Source organism: Podarcis erhardii, assembly GCF_964252035.2.
Source record: "Podarcis erhardii genome assembly, chromosome: 4".
Lineage (NCBI taxonomy): Eukaryota > Metazoa > Chordata > Lepidosauria > Squamata > Lacertidae > Podarcis > Podarcis erhardii.
In genome coordinates this window covers 11,468,024-11,495,244 of record NC_138508.1, presented here as the reverse complement: position 1 = coordinate 11,495,244, position 27,221 = coordinate 11,468,024, and the positions used below count along the sequence as shown (strand labels likewise).

General features: G+C 47.3%; 1 protein-coding gene across 10 annotated transcripts in view; it reads left to right on the top strand.

Moving 5' to 3' along the window:
- TENM4 (teneurin transmembrane protein 4) overlaps positions 1–27,221 on the top strand; it is a 659,336-nt gene that overhangs the window by 540,108 nt on the left and 92,007 nt on the right. For 8 of the 10 annotated variants that reach the window (XM_081859991.1, XM_081859990.1, XM_081859998.1 and 5 more), the window contains 3 exons: positions 4,591–4,617; positions 19,940–20,086; positions 26,093–26,309. In XM_081859991.1, coding sequence (XP_081716117.1) covers positions 4,591–4,617; positions 19,940–20,086; positions 26,093–26,309 — 391 coding nt within the window. The remainder of the gene's footprint in view (positions 1–4,590; positions 4,618–19,939; positions 20,087–26,092; positions 26,310–27,221) is intronic. The other 2 variants (XM_081859995.1, XM_081859994.1) reach the window with 1 other exon arrangement.

Below are 27,221 nucleotides of genomic sequence, written 5' to 3'. Positions count from 1 at the left end.
TGTCTGTAAAAAGTCATGTGATTGTTTATCTCCTTAACATCTGATGGGAGGGCATTCCACAGGGCGGGTGCCACCACCGAGAAGGCCCTCTGCCTGGTTCCCTGTAACTTTGCTTCTCACAGTGAGGGAACCAACAGAGCTGGACCTCAGTGACCGGGCTGGACGATGGGGTTGGAGATGCCCATTTATTTCTACAAATCCCTTTCTTCCAATTTCCAATTTATTATTTATACCCCGCCCATCTGGCTGGACTTCCCCAGCCACTCTGGGCGGCTTCCAACAAAATATTAAAATACCGTAATGCATCAAACATTAAAAGCTTCCCTAAACAGTTTGGAACCCAGGGCAGTATTTGAGACTGCCCTATTTTAAGTCTTGGTTGTTGCTGTTGTTGTTTAGTCGTTTAGTCATGTCCAACTCTTCGTGACCCCCTGGACAAGAGCACACCAGTCACTCCTGTCTTCCACCGCCTCCCGCAGTTGGGTCAAACTCATGCTGGTAGCTTCGAGAACACTATCCAACCATCTCATCCTCTGTCGTCCCCTTCTCCTTGTGCCCTCCATCTTTCCCAACATCAGGGTCTTTTCCAGGGAGTCTTCTCTTCTCATGAGGTGGCCAAAGTATGGGAGCCTCAGCTTCAGGATCTGTCCTTCCAGTGAGCACTCAGGGCTGATTTCCTTCGGAATGGAGAGGTTTGATCTTCTTGCAGTCCATGGGATTCTCAAGAGTCTCCTCCAGCACCAGAATTCAAAAGCATCCATTCTTCGGCGATCAGCCTTCTTGATGGTCCATCCTTTATGGTTTTAAGTCTTACATGCTGCCTTTTCTACTCTGAACACTTAAAACAAGGAGCTGGTGATGGTCCATGTTTAGCGGGATGTCTCTGCCCCCGTTGCTGCTTTTATCCTGTAGAATCATAGAATGGTAGAGTTGTGGTGACCCCAGGAGGTCATCTAGCTGAACGCCCTGCAATGCAGTGTGGTCTGTCAAGGGTGTAGGAGAGAGAGAGAGAGAGAGAGAGAGAGAGAGAGAGAGAGATATTTTTCACACACACACATTTTTCTCCACCACCCAGAAAGTCTTCCCAGTGGCTCTGCACCGTTTTGTCCATAGGCTCATGAACACAATTGTCTCTGAAAAAACAAGCATTACACCACTATAAAAATCCAATATTTGAGGGATGGGAGTGGGGAGGCGAGTAACAGAACTGGCACATGTGAAAGGACATTGGCATGGAAGGTCATTGTGTGTGGCAAGCATCCCCCCTCATCCCAGTGTGATTTTTCTGCATGGGCACATGCGCCGTGGACCATAAATCGCCATTACATCTTGTCTCCCTGCCTGCTTTATCCCTGATAAAAATTGTGTCATCCACCATAACCCCTCCCCCCCCCCAAAGTGGCTGAACCCCCATCCTGACCCACAATTGACATGCGCGCAGGTAGACACTGCTAGGTGTCTCTGGCAGAAGCGAGAGAGGCTTCTCCTTAACATTTGACCAGGGTTTCCCAAACTTGGGTCTGCAATTGGACTACAGTTCCCATCATCCTTGAGTGCTGGACTTGCTAGGGATGATGGGAGTTGTAGTCCGAAAACAGCCAGAGACCCAACTGATTGCAATGATTTAAGCAGAAATGCAATGCACCTCCCCATACGGAGGGAGACAGTGACCAGGTGAGTTTCGTACCTGCTCAATGTGCTGCCTAGATGCTTAGACTCATAAAATTGTAGGCTTGGAAGTAACCCCAGGGGTCATCTAGTCCAACCCCCTGCATTGCAATAATCGTGCCCTGAATAGGTGCAAACCACCAGTCTTCTGATTAACAGCATGCTGTTGATGGACAGATTCCGGGCCTCTCCTGCTTTCCTTTATTAGGGTTTCTTCTTTTATTTATTTTCTTGCACTGTCCTGCAACCTACTGAACCAATTCATTTTTTGCCTGGTCTGTTACCCATTTATTACTTCCTATACCTTTCAACCAGATTTGGACTGGGCTAATAATAATAATAATAGTACGTTTCCAAGCACAATTCAAACTATTGGTGCTGACCTTTAAAGCCCTAAACGGCCTCGGCCCAGTAGACCTGAAGGAGCGTCTCCACCGCCATCGCTCTGCCCGGACACTGAGGTCCAGCGCCAAGGGCCTTCTGGCGGTTCCCTCCCTGTGAGAAGCCAAGTTACAGGGAACCAGGCAGAGGGCCTTCTCGGTGGTGGCACCCGCCCTGTAGAACGCCCTCCCATCAGATGTCAAAGAGAAAAACAACTACCAGACTTTTAGAAGACATCTGAAGGCAGCCCTGTTTAGGGAAGCGTTTAATAGGTTGTTGTATTTTAGTGTTTTGTTGGAAGCCGCCCAGATTGGCTGGGGAAACCCAGCCAGATGGGCAGGGTATAAATAAATAAATAACAACAACAACAATAATAATAATATAATAAGGAAGCATCCAACCATGCAATCTCCCACCTTAAGCAGCTCTAAACCTATTGGGTGTCTCCTCCTGGCAGTGTTTCCCAGGAGCTTCCGTTCTCCTTTATCCTTGAGCGAATGTTCTGAACCGCCAGGCGACGGCTGAGGTTGTCCCATCCCGGAGCCAAGTCATCAATCTCCTCACCTCCTCGCTTGCAGATACGAATCCCATGCTTCCTCCTGCCCATTTAGACATACTACAGTCTAGACTCGAAAGTGGGGGGGGTGCTGGGGACGCGCCAAAAAAATTCTTTCGGAGGTCACGGCCCTTCTAGTTGGGTGGTCTTGCCTGAGCCAGTGCAGGAGGGGCGGGGTGGAGAGGGGGGAAGAATAAATGGAAAATACAAGGAGTCGTTTGAGAGCCAGATTGGAAGGAGCGTGGGAATGGTGCCCAAATTGTAGAAATGAGCTTTGCCCGGTCCTTACTTGGACGATGTTTTAAATAAGAGCAAAGAGCTCGGCAGGATGAGAGCTTTAGCTGAAAATATCTCACCCCACCCCTCCTCAGAAGCATCCCCCAGCTTCCCCGCCCCCTCGGTGCCCACTTCTGAAGTTGTCGACTGCTCAGAAGAAAAGGAGATGTTCAGTCACCCTATTGGCTAAATTTCCCGGGGGCTCCTTTTATATTTCTGCCACACTCGCTCTGACCTTAAGCCAGCCATTTAAACTCTCTTTTCTTCTGCCGAGTCCCTTTATATCATCGCGGTATTTGCCCTGCCCCTTTGGCGAGGTTAATTCGCAAAGTCAAAGCAGTTGGCTTCAGGCTGTACCAGCGAGGGGGGGGCACCCTGGTTCAACGCCCCTCTTAAGAGACGGTGAGCGCAAGTACAAAGAGGGGAGGAATTGTCTAACAACTATGGAATACCCTGCAAAACCTACTCTTGCTTTTGCCATAAATTGGCCTAGGGGCCCATGTCATTCGCTTATTTCTGAATTTTATCAACCACCTTGCTGCCACCCCCATAAGTTGTCACCTTTTAGCCAGGGATCTGGATGAGGCCACCCCAGCCATCAGGTGGAGGAGAGAAGCTGTCTCTCCCTTGGCTTAACAGAGAATTTGAAGGGTCTGCTCAGTGTCTGGGTTGCGAGATGACGTCACCAGTTGTGACCACTGTGATAGACAGCTGCCAGTCAAAATTCAGAACACTCAGGGCTTTTCTTTTCCTTTTTTATTTTAGTGCTAATAGCTCTCTAGGGAAGAGGTAGAATATTCAGATTCTGTCCTCCTTTCCTGTCTCAGGACTGAAGCACTCACGACCCACCTGTTCTGATTTTACTTTTGGCACACATTTACCACCTTACATTTCCATAGAGTTGGAAGGGACCCTGAGTACAATCTAGTCCAACCCCCCTTCAATGCAGTTGTCCCGTACAGGGATCGAACCTCCAACCTTGGCATTATCGGCACCACGCTCCAACCAGCTGAGCTATATGTCTCTTCTGAAATGCTGATCACATGTGGATCATTGAAAGGTTAAAAACTAAAATTGGGCTTCTGCCAGAAAGCTAGATTGTAAGCTCCTTGCGGAAGAGACCTGGCATTTTTGCTGGTGCTGCTGGACGCAAAGCAGCACATTCAACGGTGACACTGCACAAACTATTAATTGCACAGAAAATGAATTTGGGGGGGGGGATCCCCAGGTCCTTGGAGCTGGCGGCTGGCCTTTTCCGATTTACATTACCCCATAAAGCTCTGTGTGCATTGTTGATTCCCTCTGAATGAATGATAGGCAGGCAGGAGGGAAAATGCATTTAGCAGTGGCCATGGCCAGAGGTTGCTATAGCCGTGAAAAGGATTGCAGGACCTTCAGGCTGGCTGCCATTTATTCTGACCTTATTCCCCGCAGCACCCAGAATAAATAAATAGACCTTTTCGCCATTCCTTGACTGATGGTATTGGTATTGTGCCCTCCTTCCTTGCCACTTTTCTGCTTCTCTCCCTAACAAAGGCTCGGTCTCCTGTTGTTGTTGTTGCTGTTGCTGATGTTGTCGTTTTCCCCCTTCCCCAACCTCTGACCCTCCGCCTCTCCTTCCCGGCGCCTCTGTAACACTTCTGTCTCGTACTAAGCTGTACTGCACTGACTCAACCCTACTTTAAATGTCCTGTCTTTTATCTCCCAAGCTCACTATCTGGATAAGGTAGTGAAAGGTACGGTGGTCTTCCTTTCCTCTTTTTTCTCCCTTGTTTGTCTCTGAGTTTGAAACCCAGGTAGACAACCCTCCCCATTTGTTTGCACGCACCCGAGTCAGTAAATCAGATGGCATCTTTTCTCCATGTTCACAAGCGCTCTCACCTAATGTATGAAAAGCCTGGCTTTTCAGGCATTTAGGCTGAATAGAGGGGGAATGTTGTTGTTGTTGTTGTTTGCAACTTCCATCATGTCATATCCATGTTTCCTCTATCCTACCCATTCCATCTCTCCTTCCCACCTAGCCAAGTTATTTGGGGGTGGGGGTGGGAATAGCAGCAATTACTGCATCAGCATGTGGTTAATAATAATAATAATAATAATAATAATAATAATTGTATGGCTCAAGAGGTGAAGACACAGGTGAGTGTGTTTGATGTACGAAGTCTCTTGGTTTTCAGTTTGAAACTAGTAATCCTGACTGTAGCAAAATTCAGCGGGGCCAAATCTGTTAGGTTTCTGTTTGTGCCACTGTGCAGTGCTTGGAGTCACAAGACTCTGTTTACATTCCAGAGATTCCAGACTGTTGGAAGTCTCAGGGGAGACGGATGTTGATATTACTGGTTTCCTGTTTCTTTGTACCAGTTGCCTCTCTGCTTTCACAGAGAGAGGATGTATATTCTTTTCTGCCTGCGTAGTTAGAAATAAAACTCTTAGCAATGTAGCTCATATTGCTCATCCTTCTGCTGCTTCTATACTCTGCATAATGAGGGAACGTGCCTGGAGCCTCATCAGAGGCTCAGGTTGTCAATCACTGTCGGAGGACTCGGCCGGAGGAACAGCTCGGCCGAACGCAAGTTCCGACAAAATCTCCAAGCGAAGTTGACCTGTTGATGCATTTATGATACGTGCTGTAGGTCAGGGCCAGAGCCAGTGTGGTGTAGTGGTTAAGAGCGGTGGACTTGTAATCTGGGGAACCGCGTTCGATTCCCCGCTCCTCCACATGCAGCTGCTGGGTGACCTTGGGCTAGTCACACTTCTCTGAAGTCTCTCAGCTTCACTCACCTCACAGAGTGCTTGTTGTGGGGGAGGAAGGGAAAGGAGATTGTTAGCCACTTTGAGACTCCTTAGGGTAGTGATAAAGCAGGATATCAAATCCAAACGCTCCAGTCTTCATCATCCCCTAAGCACCAGCCATGGTGGCAGGGGCTGATGGCAGCTGGAGTCAAGGAATATCTGGACTGCACTGTGTCGGAGAAGATTTCTGGGTGATATTCTACCTGCCCCACGGACTGCATCAGAGCATGTCTTTTTGCTATCTTAAAAAGCAGCGAGTGAACCTGCTTACAAATGGGTCAGTTCACACCGTGCAGCAGTTTGCGTGGACTTGCAGCTGGGTGTCAGGGTGGGGCACAGTTTATACAAACTAGCTAAATTCAATATCAAGTTGCAATGAAAGAAATCCCAGCATATTTTGAATGCATTTGTTGGCAGTTCATCCGTTGCTGCAACGCTCATCCAGTTCAGTTAAAAGCTTAAACTGAGATATTTCCATCAATTAAAGTGGTGCCCTTGATTAATCAGGTAATGGCTTTTTAATTTTGTTGCTGTTGTTTCCATTACAAAAAGAAACAAAAACTGCTGATTGTAAGCTCCATCTCAGAAGAGGCATTTCCTCCTATGTTTCTGCTGCAAGATGTGCTTTGGCTCCTTTAGAACTGCTGTGGGTTATTTTATTTTTTTTCATGCACATTTCGTTGACTAAAGTCAACTGACTTGCGATTCCTTGAGCGGCGTTGCAGCCCAACTTGCAACAACAGTGACCAAAGGTTTTGGTGACTGTGCAACAGGTGGGAGCCAAAGTATGCCACTCTGATGCACACATTCAAAAGCAGACACCAGCTCTGTGAGTTAGGTTTGTGCTGTGTGAATTTCCTTCCCTGTCTCCTGAATCTCCCACAACTCAGCTTCGTTGGCTGACCGAAGGTTATAGAATCACGAGAGCAGGGTCAAAGCTCCTCTGTCCTCTTTCCCTACACCATGGGTAGGCAAACTAAGGCCCGGGGACCAGATCCAGCCCAATCGCCTTCTCAGTCCAGCCCATGGACGGTCCAGGAATCTGCATGTTTTTACATGAGTAGAATGTGTCCTTTTATTTAAAATGCATCTCTGGGTTATTTGTGGGGCCTGCCTGGTGTTTTTACATGAGTAGAATGTGTGCTTTTATTGAAAATGCACCTCTGGGTTATTTGTGGGGCATAGGAATTCGTTCTTTTCTTTTCCTCTTCAAAATATAGTCCGGCCCCCCACAAGGTCCGAGGGACAGTGGACCGGCCCCATGCTGAAAAAGTTTGCTGACCCCTGCCTGGTTTTATAAGGTTCATGTCCCTGATCGCTTGTCGTCTTTTCTTAATTAAAAGGTGGTTGTGGTTGGTGTGCATTGTGACTGCTGGGGTGAAGGCATGGAGACCATCAGTAGATGGAGCAACAGCCAGTGAAGGCAGGTTCACCTCCCCTCTTGTTGGCACCCATCTTGACTCAAGAGACAATGGAGTGCACCTCCGGGGGTGAAAAACTGCTGTGTTAGCAGCACCAAAGTGACCTCCCTGGGGCACAAGCCTGGGCAGTGTGTCTGGAGACCCTGGGCTGCCCAGGCAACAAGACCTCTCGGCCTCACTGATGGGGTCCAAAGGAAAGCAGAGCAAGGTGTTCAGCACCAGCTTGGCTGTAGAAGTTGCCGGAAGGAGGCGTACAAGGCGCCATCCAAGCGTCTTAGGGACTCCACTCTGGATTTGTGTAGATTTTATTCTTTGGCCTTTGCTTCTTCTGAAGTTATCCCTCAAGGCAGCGGGGGTTTAGGATGAGAGTTTTCCTTCTCTTAGATGGGCTACCTTCGTAGGTAGATGAGCCCCACCTGCCCCTCACAGATCTAACGCCTGATGGATAAGCCAGAAGGCAGATAGGCAGTTCCTGGCTGAGGGTCAACTGAAGTTGGTGGGGCATTCCCTAATAAATAATAATAATAAAAAAATTTTATTTATATCCCGCCCTCTCCAGCCGAAGCTGGGCTCAGAGCGGCTAACAACAATAAAAGCAACACAACATTCTAAAATCAATTCATTCTAAAATCAATTCAAATCAAATTAATGGCAACCATTGGGCTAGAGTTCTGTGAGGATTGCCAAAGGAGGGGGTCAGGCTGTGCCTTGGCCAAAGGCCTGGTGGAACAGCTCTGTCTTGCAGGCCCTGCGGAAAGATGTCAAGTCCTGCAGGGCCCTAGTCTCTTGTGACAGAGGGTTCCACCAGATCAGAGCCACAGCCGAAAAAGCCCTGGCTCTGGTTGAGGCCAGCCTAACCTCTCTGTGGCCTGGGACCTCCAAGATGTTTTTATTTGAAGACCGTAAGGTCCTCCGTGGGTCATACCAGGAGAAGCGGTCCCGTAGGTACGAGGGTCCTAGGCCGTATAGGGCTTTAAAGGTTAAAACCAGCACCTTAAACCAGATCCTGTACTCCACCGGGAGCCAGTGCAGTTGGTAAAGCACTGGGTGAATGTGATCCCGCGGCGAGGACCCCGTAAGGAGCCTCACCATGGCATTCTGCACCCACTGGAGCTCCTGGGTCAGCACTAATGAACTAGCCTCTGTTGCTGAAAAAGCCCCCAAACATGGGAGCTTTCCCACTGCTTGTGCACACATGCGCGCGCGCACACATACACACACACACACACACAGACCTCAACACAAAACCCACCCGAATCCCCACTTGAGAGAAATGTTGGCTTACAACCAAGCTGGCGTCTATCCTCACAAACAAAAAGTAGAGAACCGCTTTTCAAATAAATCCATCAAAATTATGCAGGAATGAGATTCAGGCCTCCGTGCTTTTAAGCAAGGTTTTGTTTTCAGCCTTCGAAACCACACACTTTCTAAAATGCCTCACCCCCCCCAAAAAAAAAGCCGTAAAAAGACTGCTGCAAAGTCAGTCTTCCTCTTTCAAGACTCTCCTGGGTTGGGAGCCGCACTTTATTAATTTAATTTATGGAATTATAGCTGCAGCAGGAGAGAAAGATACATATATGCTGGAGAGTATTGCCTGCCATTTCGAAACGTGTTGCTAATTATGCACATTAAACGCAGAGGCCACAGGCAGCAATGCTTTCTTGTTATGGCTGTCATGATGGCAGTAGATTTGATTGACTTGGACAAGCGCATCCTTTTGAAAATGCAGTGGTACTGTTGCGCATAGTTGTGAGGCTGGTGTGTGGGGAGGGTGCTGTTAAGAAGGCCCCCTGCCCCACTAAAAGCATTTGACGGTAGGTTGTTGGCTACAAAGGGACGCGGGTGGCCACAGAGCCTAGGACTTGCCGATCAGAAGGTCGGCGGTTCAAATCCCCGCGACGGGGTGAGCTCCTGACCATTAGGTCCAGTCGTGGCCGACTCTGGGGTTGCGGTGCTCATTTCGCTTTATTGGCCAAGGGAGCCGGCGTACAGCTTCCGGGTCATGTGGCCAGCATGACTAAGCCACTTCTGGCGAAACCGGAGCAGTGCACGGAAATGCTGTTTACCTTCCCGCCGGAGTGGTACCTATTTATCTACTTTCACTTTGACGTGCATTCAGACTGCTAGGTTGGCAGGAGCAGGGACCGAGCAACAGGAGCTCACCCCGTTACGAGGATTCAAACCGCCGACCTTCTGATCGGCAAGTCCTAGGCTCTGTGGTTTAACCCACAGCGCCACCCGCGTCCCTCCAGAGACTACCTTACACTGCGTTTAAAACCAAAATCGCATTTGGGTAGAAACTGTTTCTCAGGCGGCTAGTCCTAGTCTTTATAACCCTGTACCTTCTTCCAGAAGGCAGAAGCTGAAAGAGATCATTTCCGGGGTGCGCACTATCCCGCACTATCTCTGCAGCTTTCTTATGGCACCTGGAAGCATAGATTTGATCCAAGGTGGGAAGAATATCTTAAGAGTATATTACAAACTGTGATGAATCACATCAAGAGCTTGCCTGGTCCAACATCCTGTTTTCCAAAGTGACCAGCAAGATGTCTATGGGTAGCCTACAGGACACAAAGACAACCACATTTCTTGGCTCTTGTTCCCCACCAAGTGGTATTCGGGGGGCATACTGCTGTAAACAAAAATTGCCCTTTTCCCTTATGGGGTATCAAGAGCTCATATAGAGTCCTTACATAGGTTCCCTATTGGTAGGAGAAAATAACAGAGGCCAACCAGAGAATATTGAGAAGCAAAGCAGCTCGTAAGCCTGATCTTTATTGATCTGTTGCAACAGGGTGCTCCCCTCACATGCAGGAGAGAGGAGGGACCCAGAAAAATGGCACGCAAGGCCTTATAAAGACTTTTGAAATTGCCACCCTGTAGATCAAGACCACCCCCAGAAACATCATACATACATCACAGAAGAGGTGTAATCTAAGACCACCACCCCACCTACATCACAGAAAAAGCGGTCTACAACAGAAATTTGAAATGTTGTTTTTCTCCTGTTGTTGTTTATCTCCTGTCTGGCAGGTTACTTGATTGGATTGCCTGGGGAGCCTGGCCAGTCTTTCTGTAATGATAAATACTTTGTTCCTGGGCCATGTCATAGGCTCACACACTATTCAAACACAGACATACCCTTAAGACAGGATTTGTGAAGGAAAAGACAATGGGGAGGCCTTTCCATTTTCCTTTGACCTTGCAGAGAAAACATTTGGTCAGTTTGGGAATCAAAAATGGCTCCAGGTCGGTCTTCCTGTGCTGATCTATGTACGTGCTTGGTTGGTACACTTATGAACATTTACCGCATCTAAGACCTCAAAAGGGACGTGGGTGGCGCTGTGGTCTAAAACACAGAGCCTAGGGCTTGCCGATCAGAAGGTCGGCAGTTCCAGTCCCCGCGACAGGGTGAGCTCCTGTTGCTCTGTCCCAGCTCTTGCCAACCTAGCAGTTTGAAAGCATGCCAGTGCAAGTAGATAAATAGGTACCGCTCTGGCAGGAAGGTAAACGACATTTCCGTGCGCTGTTCTGGTTCGCCAGAAGCGGCTTAGTCATGCTGGCCACATGATCCGGAAGCTGTACGTCGGCTCCCTCGGCCAGTAAAGCGAGATGAGCGCTGCAACCCCAGAGTCGTCTGCGACTGGACCTAATGGTTGGGGGTCCCTTTACCTTTAAGACCTCAAAATTCCTATCACAATGCTTCCTGTGATCCTGGAACATCCTGGTGACTAGTAGCCATTTACAACCTAACCCTCCGTGAGCTTCTCCAACTCGGCCCCCTTCACCCCAGCAGAACATGCCCATCTCATATCTCCTGCCCAACTCATATGCTTTTCCCTCTTTGCAAGGCGCCGCCACCTTTCCGTTCTCCGTCACGTGGTGGTGGACCTCTGGATCAAGTGTTTGACCCTCTCCCTCTTGGCCGCCTCTCTTGGACATTCCAAGAAGCAGAGAGGGTCAAATCGTGCTTGCAAACAGGGGAGACGGCAAGAGTGGCCAAACAATCGCTAATCCCCGGGAACAGCAAAAGCTGTTTTGGCAAGCCAATTAGCCCTTCAGGGACAGAGAAACTTTGCAACAAAGGCTACTGCTCCTTGCCAAATTGGCCGCTTCGGAAGGGTTGCCCATCTCTGTGGCGGCTAGGTTGTTTTCCCTTAATTGAATGAATGAAATGCCCCTGAATTTCTTTATGTTGCTTCCACCCCCACCCCTTTTAAGTATCCTTTGTTAGCTCAAGGGACAAGGGTCTGCTTTTGTCTCTGTTTACCCACTTAGAGGGGTGGCAATTCTTGCGAATAATAGGTGCCTCGCTCCCCATTCCTGCCTCTCATCTCCATACGAGGGAAGGGGGCTGGGGTGCACAGCAAATCAAAAGATAACAGAGGAACAAGGGTGGGTGGAGAAAGAGGATTTATTTATTTATTTAAACAGCTACAAAATAAATAATCAAAATAAAAAAACAACCCAATACCCCCCCCCAAAAAAAACCACCACAATTTAAAAGGGCATAGGATGTCAATCAAATCAACCAAAGGCCTGTTTAAAAAGGAATGTTTTTGCCTGGTGCCTAAAGGTGTACAGTCAAACCTCGGTTGTCGAACGTAATCTGTTCTGGAAGCGCTTTCAGCTTCCAAAATGTTCAACAACCGAGGCACGGCTTCTGATTGGTTGCAGGAGCTTCCTGCACTCAAGCGGAAGCCGCGTCAGACATTCGGCTTCCGAAAAATGTTCAAAAATCGGGTTTTCAGCATTCGGGAGCCAAAACATTGGCGTTCGGGATCTGAGGTTTGACTGTATAATGAAGGCGCCAGGCGAACTTCCCTGGGGAGAGCATTCCACAGACAGGGAGCCACTGCAGAAAAGGCCCTGTTTTCATGTTGCCACCCTCCGCACCTCTCGAGGAGGAGACACATGAAGAAGGGCCTCAGAAGATGATCTCAGGGTCCAGGTTGTTGTTGTTGTTGGAGGAGGACACAAAGGTTACCTTCACACTTTGTCAGGCCAATGAATTTGGTCAAAAGCAGCTCCTCTCTCTCTCTCTCTCTCTCTCTCTCTCTCTCTCACACACACACACACACACAGACACACAGACACACATACCTCCTGTCCCTGCTGACATATGCAGATCAGCTGAAGGGGAGAGTTATCTCTACCTGCTCATTAGATGATTCATATGATGACTGGCGGGGACACACACCCCACCCACACTGTGTCTGCTTTACATTATTTTTCTCTATGCTTCTACCACTGAAATCTGAGGAGGGCAGGGGCAGTATAAATGCCTTTGGGGGCTAGATCAGGCCCCAGTCCGGGGGTTAGCCAGCCCTCCCATAAAGTTTGCAGCAGGTTAAAACAAGTGTGCTTGCCGTAAGCCTTCGCGTTTACGACGCACTGCGGAGAGATCGGCACTTGCTGTAGCTTCCAGCTTCCATAACTCTTATTGCTCACATGAGCAGAATGCATGGCTTGAAGGGAACACGCCGTTTGGGCATTCCTAATCACTAGCACGTTTGGGGTTGGAATTGCCAAATCAGCCGTTCTGAGCTGAGCTGGGAGAGACTCTGTTGGATTTGGTCTGCTCTAATCCTAACCAGCAAAACAATCTGGGCGTGATCTACACCAGAGACTTGAATTGGTTTAATAGCTGTCCCCTCACCCCCAGAGAACTAACTGTGGGAATTGCAGTCATTTGAGGGAGAGAGAAGGCAGAAGTCTTGAGCATCAGATTGTCAGCACGCTCAGAAAACTACAGTCCCTGAGGTTCTTTGGGGCAAAGCCCTTGGCTGACGAAATTCCAAACTCAGTCGCAGCGGCCGCGAGCCAGTTTGCATTTCCATCCACGCAGCCAGACAAGGTTTCTGCAAATCTTTATACTCGACCCGGTCTCACGGTGGAATGATTGGTGATAAACACATGCGGCGTGTACATAGCACTTCATACACATCATCTCAGTAAGGGATTCATCACTCTGTTCTGTCAGCAAACATTAAGGAAAAGGGGTTTGAAACTAGATATGATTGCAGGTGGAAAGAGGAGCTGAGGGAGTCGGTGAAGAAACTTTTTGCCCAACTGCTTTGCTGCACGCAGAGCTTGAAAAAAACCACAGATTCAGCGCCATCTTCTCAAGACATACAAAAACTAGTTTGGAATAGTGGTTAGAGTGTCTGATCAGGACCTGGGAGAGCAGGATTCGAATCCCCCACTCGACCGTGAAGCTTACTGGGGAACCTTGGGCCAGTGGCTGCCTCTCAGCCTGGCCTACCTTGTGGGATTGTCCTGGGGGTTAGTTGAGGAGCAGGAGGACCTTTTACGCCACCTGAAGCTCCTTGGAGGAGAAACGAGGAAATGGAAACACAATAATTAAAGGAATTTTTTTTTTAGAGACAAGGTGGTAAGTGAAAATATTTTCTACTCCTGTAAGACTTTCACAACTATCCCGTACTTTAAAAAGAAAAAGAATTATCTGAAGCTTGTGGTTCTGTTTAACCCTCCACGTGAATGTTCACAGAGTCACCGTGTGAGTTCTGCTTTAAAAGTCCATGACTTGTGTGTGCTAACAGGGTGTGAAAAGGAATCAAAGAGTTGATTTACACAGACATACACCAGCGGGCTAAACCAGGTGAGGGCAGCCGAGAGATCTCAAACCCTCAGGGAGTTAGGGATTTCCCTTGCATGCGAGGCCAGGCTCTGGCAGATTGAGCAGACAGGGCCAATAGTGGGTCCAACAGTCAAGCAGTCAAGTTGGTTTCTCCAGATGCTGTAGAGCAGGCATGTCCAACCGGTTGATCGTAATCTACTGGTTGACCAGGGGCGATCCTGGTCGATCACATGATCCTGGGTCTTCCTCTCCACAAAAAAGCTCAACAACGTTGGCTCCCCCCCAAAAGCCAAAATTGTCCAGTAGCACCTTAGAGACCAAGATGCCTGCTTCTTGGGAGAAAAGCAATGACAAACCTAGACAGCATCTTCAAAAGCAGAGACATTACCTTGCCAACAAAGGTCTGTATAGTTAAAGCTATGATTTTCCCAGTAGTGATGTATGGAAGTGAGAGCTGGACCATAAAGAAGGCTGATCGCCAAAGAATGGATGCTTTTGAATTCTGGTGCTGGAGGAGACTCTTGAGAGTCCCATGGACTGCAAGAAGATCAAACCTCTCCATTCTGAAGGAAATCAGCCCTGAGTGCTCACTGGAAGGACAGATCCTGAAGCTGAGGCTCCAATACTTTGGCCACCTCGTGAGAAGAGAAGACTCCCTGGAAAAGACCCTGATGCTGGGAAAGATGAAGGGCACAAGGAGAAGGGGACAACAGAGGACGAGATGGTTGGACAGTGTTCTTGAAGCTACCAGCATGAGTTTGACCAAACTGCAGGAGGCAGTGAAAAACAGGAGTGCCTGGCGTGCTCTGGTCCATGGGGTCACAAAGAGTTGGATACGACTAAACGACTAAACAATGAAGGTGCTACTGGATATTATATATATTTCTACTGCCTCAGACCAACATGGCTACTTACCTGAATCTAGAACCCAAAAGCCAGTTTTGTTTTTGTTTTTTTATAGTGGGAGTAGATCACAGTCTCTTGGGAGTTGGACATCCCTGTTGTAGAGGGAAGTAACGGGCAGATGGGGCTCATCCAAATGGGAAGGTAGCCTATCTACGAGAAGGAAAACTCTGATCCTAAACCTCCACTGCTTTGCAAGATATCATCAGGAAATATAAGGAGTCAACCCTTCACAAATCTGGAGTATGAGTCCCTAAGACAGTTGGATGGCGCCTTGTACGCCTCCTTCCGTCAGCTCCCGCCACCAAGCTGGTGCTAAACATTTTGCTCTGCTTTGGACCACATTCGCAAGACCAAAAAAAGAGGGCCTTGTCATTTGGGCAGCCCAGGACCTCTAGACACACTGCCCAGGCTTGCATCCTGAGGAGGTGCTGCTAATGCAACAGTTCGACTTCAAAGAGCCAGTGTGGTGTAGTGGTTAAGAGCGGTGGACTTGTAATCTGGTGAACCGGGTTCGCTTCCCCGCTCCTCCACCTGCAGCTGCTGGGTGACCTTGGGCCAGTCACACTTCTTTGAAGTCTCTCAGCCCCACTCACCTCACAGAGTGTTTGTTGTGGGGGAGGAAGGGAAAGGAGATTGTTAGCCGCTTTGAGACTGAGTGATAAAGCGGAATATCAAATCCAAACTCCTCCTCTTCTTCTTCTTCTCCCCCATGTAAAGACTAGCAGGGGTGAAGGGTCTAAATAAGAAAAAAACATGCTGTGTAGAGAACCAAGTAATCCAGATTTGTGGACAGGGGTGCAACAAAGTTCTCAGGGATTTTGAAATGATGATTCCAGTTGCATCCATCTATGCCCATCTGGAAGTATTTCCTTCCCCACCAAAATCTGAAGGGCACAGCAGAGCATCCCCATTTCCTTTTTTGCTGGGTGGGCAAGGAAGAAAACCCAATTTTAATCCCCCTCCCACCCAAACTCCTTCAGCGTCCAACTCTAATCTCTAAATCAACCCTCTAGAAGGAGTCTTCTGAGGGAAATAGGAAGGTTATGACTGGGACTAATTAAAGAGCTCTAATTGCCCAGATCATTAGCAGCAGATTATTCCGGCTACCAGTCTCTAAAAACTGCAAGGTAATCACTCGCTAATCTGAGTAAATAGCCTTGGCAGAAAGAGGGAAAATGTCATTGTATATATGGTGCAACTGGTTTTGTTTGCTTCCACCCTCCCAGACGTAGCTTCGCTCATTATTTGTGCCGGAATGTCAGGCAAGAGCTATGCATGGGAAAACAATAATGACACTTGGTTTAGTACTTTGGTGCCTCTGTCTCTCCTCGTGTTTGTTCACCTTCTCCTCTGCTTTGTACCACAGAAGATAATGAGAAGCATCTGCTTCCAGATGTAAATGAACTATGGTTAGTCAAGGGCAACCTGTGATTAGTTTAAACTATGGCTTCCGGAAACGAGCCAAGGCGAAACCGTGTTTTGTGATCCTGCTGCATTCCAGCAAACCATAGCTAAAACTAACACAGACCCTGGTTCCAACACAATGACAAACTGTGTTTAATTTAAACCTGGAAGCAGATGCTACCAGTTTTGTCCTCCACTGCTTGCTAAAGGGCCCTCATATTTACGGGACTACCTCTCCTGGTCTGCCCCGCAGAGGACGTTAAGGTCATGAATAACCATAGTTAAGAGGTCCTGGACCCTAAGGAAGTCAGACTATCCTCCACCAGGGCCAGGGCCTTCTCAGTGATGGCTCCGACCTGGTGGAATGCTCTGTCCCATGAGACTAGGACCCTTCAGGATTTAACCTCCTTCTGTTGGGCCTGTACGACAGAGCTATTCCGCCTGGCCTTTAATTTAAATTCAGCCTGATCTTCTATTTCCCTTCCCTCCCCCTCCCCTTTTATGAAGATTACCCGCTCTGAGACCCCACAGCTAATTCTCCTCTGGCCTCAGTGACCCAAGTAGGACTAATTCAGCCAGCTAGCCCTTATTAGATGGATTTCCCCTAAATTGATTTCTGAACTTTGAATTTTATTGTTATTCATCTTTTTATACTGTATTTTATGCTGCTTTTACAATTAAGTGTTTTAAATTTGTTGTTAGCCGCCCTGAGCCCGGTTTTTGAACTGGGAAGGGCGGGGTATAAATAAAAAAATATTATTTTATTGTTATTATTATTAAAGGAGGTGAAGGGAGAAAAGATGCTCAATCGCAAGCCTTAACCAAGCTCATTTTCAAAAATTAGTAGTGGCCTGGCTTAGCAGTCTTGTAGCCCTCCTGCACCATGGATTTTGTGTTCTCCGCTTGTCCGTTATCCCTCAAACTACCATGATAAACAGGTGGTGCTCATCTGTGCTAACAGATGAGCCCTCAAGCCTCCCCGGTTTTTGGCACCAAGCTTGTGAAAACTTCCATTTGGGTCTCCTCTCCCAAAGTCAATTCATACATTGACATTCTAGTCTACAAGAGATTCCCCTTGAATTCTAAAGTGCCATTGTGTTGCTGCAGGAAGTAGGGGACTTACAAATGAAGGATGGGGAAGCTGTTGTCGGACTGCAACTCCCATCAGCCCCAGCCAGCATGGGCAATGGTCAGGGCTGATGGGAGTTGTAGTCCAACAACATCTTGGAGGGCCACACGTGTTGGGAATCTGTGTACGTGCAGCTACTCACACAGAGTCAATTAAGGTTTGGCAGACAGCCAGAAGGTCATGTGAAGGAGTAAGCATGCCTGGTGATAACAGAGACATGGAGACAGCTCCCTGATTGGTCAAGCTCTCTCAAAGGAGTGATAATTAATGGCCTACTAACTGGAATGTGTTAGTTCAGAGTTCAGTGTTCAGTAGTTCTGTTTGTCAGTGTAGGAGTTGTGAGTCGTGTCAGAGAGCGCTAGCTAAAGATCCGTGTTCTGTTCCTGTAAATAGTCCACTGTATATAATAAACAACTAACTACAAGTTCCTGGTTCCTCCTTCGTCTATCCTGTCTGCAGCCAAGTCGCCAATTGCTTCTCTGGTTTCTGTGTGTACTCTGCTAGGTCTGGCTAAGGTCCTGAAACTAGTCAGAAAGTTGCGAAACACCAATAGGTTTTCCCCATCCATAATAAGAATACTTCTACTGCAGTTAGTCTGGCTATGCTAGCCAACCATAACTATTTCAGAGAGCAGAAATAGTTATCCTGAACTAACATCCATCCACACTCTCACGAGGTGCTTAGGACAAATATTGAGTTTTCCAATAAACTAAAATTGAGAGAACTGGAGACTCTCCTGTGATAGCATACCCTCCAACGTTTCTCCGATGAAAATAGGGATGTCCTGTGGAATAATAATAATAATAATAATAAAAGCAGGATATTCCGAGATCAAATCAGAAACTGGGACGCCTTCTGTAATTCCGGGGCTGTCCCTGGAAAACAGGGACACTTGGAGGGTCTGAGATAATATGAATATATACACTCAGGGAATGAAGGAGGGACACAGCACCAGCACACCACGCTTCTAGGCAAAATATAAGTTACAAGAATCTCAGGAAGATTTGGTTGTAAGTTTAAGTGGAAACAGGATAATGACTGAAGACTGCAGACAAAGAATAGATGTACTGAATTGTTATGTCGTATTTATAGTCACCACTCAAGATTGAAATTTGCCAACGATAAATGCAAGAAGCTTAAGGCTGAACAAATGAAAATGGATGTCTGCAATTATTTTGCTAAAAACAGGGGGCGGGGGACCCTGCCCGTTGGAAGTATAATTTACACTAGGCCCTACCTTAACTTTGTTTTGATTTGCTCTGACAAAAAGGTACTCAAAATTAGGACTCGAGCAACACACTGGAACAGATCAATGATTAATTCGATAAGACAAACTCTGTGTTTAATACCTTGTTGACATTCCTGGCAGTCGATAAATCCATCACTGCCAGTTCTTTTCAAATACTTGGCGTTTTGTTTCCTCGGTTATTACCAGATTATTTAAAATATACCGTTATAACGGAGGTAATGAAATTGTTTACGAAGATGCTGAAGCAAAAAAATGGATAATCCCAATCACTTTTGGGGGTAGGTTTTTTAAAAGAGAGAATGTATTTTATTTTATTTTTGTAAATAGTTGGCTAAGAAGAGAGATAATGTAAATGGATAAATTGGTGGCATAAAGACGCAAAGCGAATGGAAGTGTTTTTTGTTAATGAAAATGAATCTTCCGCATGGTGTTTTTTTCCTGGAATAAGAAAAAGTGCAGTATAATTGATGCAGGGCATAATCTTTCTTTTACGTTCGCTATAGCAATTTGCAAATTATTCCATTTGGAGATGAGAAAAGAAATTGTTGTTTTTAAGGGTGGGGAGGACATTCCCAGATATCTTCCATTGTGATTGCATGTCCAACCACCCACAAATCAGGTTCAGATGCTTGCATGCCCTCTTAAAAAAAGAAATGTTGGCATAAATGGTGTGAACCTCCTTTTGTAGTGGAAGACCCAGTGCCAGATTTACGTATAAGCTAAACAAGCTATAGCTTCGGGTCCCACTCTCAGGGAGGCCCCCAAAAAATTAAAGGAAAAAAACCCTGGACGGACATTTCCAAAATCTAAGATAATAAGCAAATAAAATAGAACCTACATGCAGCAACAGTGTTTTGTGTTGTGTAGGTTCTACAATGTAAGTCATGGGCCCTACCTGCTAGCCTGCTCCCCTAAAATATCACTGGTTTGCTCCTTTCTATATATAGGCTGCCTGCATTCTGCATGGACTGGTTGCAAGGCAACATGTGCAAATGGCTTGAGATACCGTATTTTTTTGCTCTATAAGACTCACTTTCTCCCTCCTAAAAAGTAAGGGGAAATGTGTGTGCGTCTTATGGAGCGAATGCAGGCTGCACAGCTATCCCAGAAGCCAAAACAGCAAGAGAGATTGCTGCTTTCACTGCATAGCAATCCCTCTTGCTGTTCTGGCTTCTGAGATTGAGAATATTTTTTTTCTTGTTTTCCTCCTCCAAAAACTAGGTGTGTCTGGTGGTCTGGTGCGTCTTATAGAGCGAAAAATACGGTACCTATTAGGTCCATAAATCACTATATAGCATATATTCAACACAAAAAACAGCGACAATTTGTTGTTGGCAAAGGGCAGCTGGACATATAAAGGGCCCCATTACTTTCAGGAGCTTAGGGCCTCATCAAACCTAAATCCGGCCCAGGGAAGACCGTTAACCACGGTCCTTGCAAGTCCCTGTACGTCTAGACACAACAGATAGGTTGTGTATTCCTCCCTGACCCTGTTTTAATTTCCCAATGGCTTCCTGGTGCGATGGAACTGTTATTTCCCTTTCTGCCATTCCAGAGGGCTGTCCCGGCTTGTGCAACGGCAACGGCAGGTGCACGCTCGACATGAATGGGTGGCGCTGCGTCTGCCAGCTGGGCTGGAGAGGGGCTGGCTGCGACACGTCCATGGAGACGGCGTGCGGCGACGGGAAGGACAACGATGGAGGTAAGGCACCCACCACCGTGGTTTGTCAGACTGCAGGTCTCCGTTGGCCTGTGCCATCCTGAAAATTGGAGGGGGTGTGTGTCCCTGAATGTCCCCAAATGGCAAAGGTCTGTAGCTCCCAGGCAGAGAGTTTGCCTCGCATGCCCCAGCTGCCAACTTTGATTGCTGGAATCGCTGGGTACATGGACAGCTACCATTGTTCAGTGTAGAAATGCTAAGCTATATGGACAAGTGGTCTGGCTCAATAGATTACAGTGGTACCTCGGGTTACATACGCTTCAGGTTACAGACGCTTCAGGTTACAGACTCCGCTAACCCAGAAATAGTACCTTGGGTTAAGAACTTTGCTTCAGGATGAGAACAGAAATCACATGGCAGCAGCAGCGGGAGGCCCCATTAGCTAAAGTGGTGTCTCAGGTTAAGAACGGACCTCCGGAACGAATTAAGTTCTTAACCAGAGGTACCACTGTATTGCAGTAAAGCAAACACTTCTGGAATTAAGCTCAATGTCCTGCAGAGGACATGGACTGTTGGTCGGCCCAAGGCCTGGCTGAAGAGGAACGCTTTTGCCTGTTGCCTAAAGATGTACAGTGGTACCTCAGGTTACAGATGCTTCAGGTTACAGACTCTGCTAACCCAGAAATATTACCTCAGGTTAAGAACTTTGCTTCAGGATGAGAACAGAAATCGTGCTCTGGTGGTGCTCTGGTGGCGCGGCAGCAGCTGGAGGCCCCATTAGCTAAAGCGGTGCTTCAGGTTAAGAATAGTTTCAGGTTAAGAACAGACCTCCGGAACGAATTACAGTGGTGCCCCGCAAGACGAATGCCTCGCAAGACGAAAAACTTGCTAGACGAAAGAGTTTTCCGTTTCTTGAGGTGCTTCGCAAGACGAATTTCCCTATGGGCTTGCTTCGCAAGACGAAACGTCTTGCGAGTTCTTACGAGTTTGTTTCCTTTTTCTTAAAGCTGCTAAGCCATTAATAGCCGCTAAGCCGCTAATAGCCACTAAGCCGCTAATAGCCGTGCTTCGCAAGACGAAAAAACCACAAGACGAAGAGACTCGCGGAACGGATTAATTTCGTCTTGCGAGGCACCACTGTAAGTACTTAACTCGAGGTACCACTGTATAATGAAGGCACCAGCCAAGCCTCCCGGGGGAGAGCGTTCCACAAATTGGGAGCCACTGCAAAAAAGGCCCCCATTCTTACGTTGCCAACCTTTGGGCCTCTCATGGAGGAGACACACAAAAGAAGGGCCTCAGAGGAGGAACGCAGAGTCCACGTTGGTTCATATGGGGAGAGGCGGTCCTTGAGGTATTGCGGTCCTGAGCCATTTAAGGTCCCAGTTTCAATCCCTGGCTGCTGCCAGTCAGTGTAGACAATAGTGAGCTAGGGAAACCAATGTCCTGAGTCTGCAAGTCAGCTCCCTCCTGTTCCTAAGACAGCAGTATTACAAGAGCAATGCTATTTCAAGGGGAGGGAGGTTGGAGGTTAACCCAAGGGAGATTATCTGTTGCAGAAGGACCCAAGGTTGTGGTTTTTAAAAACATATATTGAATGCTTAAGATGGTTTAGACATCTGGTGTGGTAAATGGCCCAGATTACTTCCTATGGAAAAAGATTCTGAAATGAAGGTGCAGAAACTGCGCCCGTCTCTCGCTCCCCCACGCCAGTGTATGAAAACATACATGCTATAAAACAAAGGACACTTTCTTCTCTCCCGCGAAACTAGATACCTCCGTCTTCATTTCTGTTTACAACAGGCTCAAAGCAGCGATGCCATTCACCACACCAGATGTGTCAAATATGTGGATTTAGGCTCTAATCTCTGCTTCTGTGAGAGAGGACCAAAAATTGCCTTTTGGAGGAGTGGAGAGGAAAAAATGTGGGTTTTTGGACAGGCAATCTGGACCCAAAACAGAACGGAAGAATGGAAGCTGTGGTTGTTATTGTCAGAGAGTGTTGCTCAAAGCTGGAGTTTTGGGACATGCCTGCACAAGAATTTTCTTCCCACAAAATAGCGCTTTCAGCTGACAGCTTGGAGTATAACTGCAACTCGGGATGGGGGGGGGAATTGATTAGTATTATTTTTGCGTTTTAATTGGAAACTACCAATAATAATATGTGAAGGAAAACACAGCTGTTCCCTTTGCCCTTCATGCACCTTTGGATTTTGCAGTGCAGTTTCCCAACGATGCATATATTTGGAGAAAGTGTGCGTAACCAATGCATTTGTTGGTTTTTAATACAAGAGATGCAGGTGGCGCTGTGGGTTAAACCACAGAGCCTAGGACTTGCTGGTCAGAAGGTCGGCGGTTTGAATCCCCGCGACGGGGTGAGCTCCCGTTGCTTGGTCCTAGCTCCTGCCAACCTAGCAGTTCAAAAGCACGTCAAAGTGCAAGTAGATAAATAGGCACCGCTCCAGCGGGAAGGTAAATGGCGTTTCCGTGCGCTGCTCTGGTTCGCCAGAAGCGGCTTAGTCATGCTGGCCACATGACCCGGAAGCTGTACGCCGGCTCCCTCGGCCAGTAAAGCGAGATGAGCGCCACAACCCCAGAGTCGGCCACGACTGGACCTAATGGTCAGGGGACCCTTTACCTTTACCTTTAAGAACAGAAGGAGAGCCTGCTGGGTCAGGCCAATGGGCCATGTTGTCCAGCATCCTATTCTCACAGCGGCCAATCAGATGCCTGTGGGAAATCTGCAAGCATGAGAGCAACTCTCCCCCATCCTGTGGCTTTCAACAGCTGGCATTCAGAAACATTTCCTGCCTCTGAATGTTGGGGCAGAGAACCACCAACGTGGCTCATAGCCATCGGTGGCCCATCTCCCAATGCCCCTTTGTCCCTGTTTCGGTTCCAACCTGGATCAGGTCCCCCCGTGCGTGCAATTTGTTCTCATCCGCTTCCGTGGGACAGCTGGAACGGATGACTGCCTCCGTTGCTGGCTTCCGCCTTGGCTTCTCTGTCTCAGATTAAGACTGCAAAGGCCAAAATTAAACTGCCAATGGCAGTAGGCATGTGTTTCGGGGAGGAAACCATCAGCAGAGCATCTGGGACCAGGCAAGGATGCTGCAGAGGCAGCCTTGCACCTAATATTTCTTCCTGTCCATGTGCAGCTGAGGTTTCATCCCCTCCTGCTGGCTCCTCTTTCCTTGTTTCCTTTATTCTGCTAGCATGACAAAGGACCTTTCCTCCCGCCCCTGATGTCTTTAGAGCTCTTAAAAACTCTCTGAAAGCGGATCCTCAGCTCCCCTTGACTTTTAATGGGTGTAGCAGGATTACGCTCCCTTTGGCTCAGGGAAATTTAGGAGCTGCGTGTGTTGGGCAGATCCAGCCGCACACAACCTGTGCAGAAACACACACACACTAAACCAGGAAGGCTTAAAACCTCAAAGAGAAAGAAGCAAATAAACGGACCCTTGCTACTGTGTTCTTTCTTTTTTTAAAATAAAAATAAAAATGACGATCATAAAAAAAAAAAAAAGTTGTCAACATGACGTCTTCTGGCAAACAGCAAGGATTTAATAAATAATGTTGCTCTCTCTTCCCACAATCGCTTATCTGGTTATTCTGGGCGTCGGGAGACCAAAGCCACATTTATAAACCTGAGCTGGTACAGTTCAGCGGTTATGAGACTGAGCTATTGACTAGGTAAGGTCCCTGCATGAATCTTCCCTCAGCCCCCACACCCTGCCAATTTTGGGGCAGAAATACTTCCCAGAATTTACAGAACCACAACAGAACATCAGACATGGAAAGCTTCCCAATACAGGGTGCCTTCACACATCTACAGAAGGTTGTATCAGTATTATCCTCCACCAGGGCCAGGGCCTTCTCAGTGATGGCTCCGACCTGGTGGAATGCTCTGTCCCATGAGACCAGGGCCCTGCAGGATTTAACCTCCTTCCGCAGGGCCTGTAAGACAGAGCTATTCCGCCTGGCTTTCAATTTGAACTTAGCCTGATCTTTTATTCCCCATCCTTCCCTCCTTCTCCCCCTTTTTATGAAGATTACCCGCTCTGGGATCCCACAGCTAATTCTCCCCTGGTCTCCTCACTGGCCCAAATAGAACTAATTTAGCCAGCTAGCCCTGGTGATCATCTAATGTTTATTGGATGGATTTCCCCCCCTAAATTGATTTTTGAATTCTGAATTTATTGTTATTCATGTTTTATACTGTATTTTATGCTGTTTTTTGTTGCATTAAGTAAGTGTTTTAAATTTGTTGTTAGCCGCCCTGAGCCTGGTTTTCTGAACTGGGAATGGCGGGGTATAAATAAAAATTACTTATTATTTATTATTATTATTAGGAACTCAGGTATATCAGCTAGGCACCAAATGGCTTCTTAAACCAGGGTTGCAGTTGCCATAATGGAATGCTCTCAAGTCTTATTTTTCAAAGGATGGACTGACTGTAATTGATTCTCAGTTAAAACATCTGGTTAGTTCAGATGTCAACCTTGGGTTTTGAGAACTTAAAGAAGAAAAATCACTTGATCCAGGGCTGGTACACATATACGTTGGCCCATTCCAACCTCTTTTTCTTAATGGTGAACACAGACCATTCATAACATAAGAATACTCTTCACAACCGGGAGCAGGGCAGTGGGGTTGGGGTAAGTGAAGACAGGCGACATCAGTTAACTACAATGTTGTTCACTGCTCCTGCTCAGGCTGGGCAGATAAAGTATTTCGGTTCCTGAAATTCATTCCAATTGTGCAGATAAAACATAACGGAGGGAATTATACAGGATGAGGTATTAGTGTGTGTGAAAACTGCCCAGATCCAAGTATCCTCATCTTCAGATAGTGGAGATGTCAGATGACATCCTGGTGCCCAGGCATCTTCACTTGCTAGCAAGTGGTCAAAACACTGGCTAATGTCGAGCTCTGGGTCGTACAATTGTTTATCTCTTGGACATTTCAGGGGAGGTGTTCCACAGGGCAGATGTCCCACTACTGAGAAGGGAATCCTTGTGCTGGCTGAGTGAGTTGCATGGATACTGTGATTAAACAGCAAAATAAAATAAAAATAGCAGACGAGCAAAGAAGGAGAATCGAAGCTTGAGTAAAAAGATGTGTTTTTGGGAGGAGTCTCACAAATCGCAGAGGGAAGGGTGCACCCTTCTGCTTTACTGGGGTCCAGTCTTGCCCTGAGTGCAGTGGTACCTCGGATTAAGAACTTAATTCGTTCCGGAGGTCCGTTCTTAACCTGAAACTGTTCTTAACCTGAAGCACCACTTTAGCTAATGGGGCCTTCCACTGCTGCCACACGATTTCTGTTCTCATCCTGAAGCAAAGTTCTTAACCCAAGGTACTATTTCTGGGTTAGCGGAGTCTGTAATCTGAAGCGTATGTAACCTGAAGTATACCTGAAGGAGCGTCTCCACCCCCATCGTTCTGCCCGGACGCTGAGGTCCAGCGCCGAGGGCCTTCTGGTGGTTCCCTCATTGCGAGAAGCAAAGCTACAGGGAACCAGGAAGAGGGCCTTCTTGGTAGTAGCACCCGCCCTGTGGAACGCCCTCCCATCAGATGTCAAAGCGATAAACAACTACCTGACATTCAGAAGACATCTTAAGGCAGCCCTGTTCAGGGAAGTTTTTAACGTGTGACATCTTAGTGTATTTTTGGTCTCTGTGGAAGCAGCCCAGAGTGTCTGGGGAAACCCAGCCAGATGGGCGGGGTACAAATAATAAATTATTATTATTATTATTATTATTATTATTATTATTATTATTAACCCGAGGTACTATTTCTGGGTTAGCAGAGTCTGTAACCTGAAGCGTCTGTAACCTGAAGCGTCTGTAACCCGAGGTACCACTGTATTCTCTGTTTGTATACTGTTTTCTTGGATAAATAATTAACTTCACTGCTTGTCTCTGAGACTCTGTGCTGACCAGCAGCTGAACCAGCCCTGACACTATCGCTGCTCCGAATATCGCTCCAGCCAGCTGCTTCTGTTTCCCCTATTGAGTGTGTATCTTTCCTTTTCTGCCCGACCCACAGATGGACTGATGGACTGTATGGATCCAGACTGCTGCCTTCAGCCCCTGTGCCATACCAACACCCTCTGCCTTGGCTCCCCGGACCCCCTGGATATCATACAGGAGACACAGCCCCCGGTGTCACAGCAGAACCTTTATTCGTTCTACGATCGGATCAAATTCCTGGTTGGCAAGGACAGCACGCACATCATTCCTGGGGAGAACCCTTTCAACGGAGGGTAAGTGCTTTCCTTTGCCCCACTCCCAACAAGGATCAAAAGTGTTCTTGTGCCACAAGAAAGAGCCATGCTGAAAGAGAGCGAAGGGCTGCTCTGTCCAGCATCCCTGCTTTCCTGGCTGATGCCAGCCAAATGCCACAATGGCACAAGCAAGACCCGAGCGTAACAACACTCTGTCCTAAGGGTCATAGAATTCCAGAGTTGTAGAGTTCGGCAGGAATTGAAATTGAATATTGAAATACTTTATTGTCACTTGTACAACTTGCATACAAAAACAAAAAATCCCTTCCAGTAGCACCTTAAAGACCAACTAAGTCAGTTCTTGGTATGAGCTTTCGTGTGCATGCACACTTCTTCAGATACACTGAAACAGAAGTCACCAGACCCTTCTATATAGTGGGAAGGTGGGGAGGGGTATTACTCAGAAGGGTGGTGGGAATGGGTGATTTGCAGATAGCTGTGATGAGCCTGTTGACGACTCTTAACGACTGCAATAGGTCTTGCAATAGAGAGCCAGTGTGGTGTAGTGGTTAAGAGCTGTAGTCTCTAATCTGGGGAACCGGGTTCGCGTCTCCGCTCCTCCACATGCAGCTGCTGGGTGACCTTGGGCCAGTCACACTTCTCTGAAGTCTCTCAGCCCCACTCACCTCACAGAGTGTTTGTTGTGGGGGTGGAAGGGAAAGGAGAATGTTAGCCGCTTTGAGACTCCTGAAGGGGAGTGAAAGGCGGGATATCAAATCCAAACTCTTCTTCTTCTTCTTACAGGAAAAAGCAAGGGGTGAGAAGGTGAAAAATGGCTTTGTCATGTATAATGAGATGAGAATCCAATGTCTTTGTTCAGACCAGGTCTCTCCATGGTTTTAAGTTTGGTAATGAGTTGCAATTCAGCAGCTTCTCTTTCCAGTCTATTTC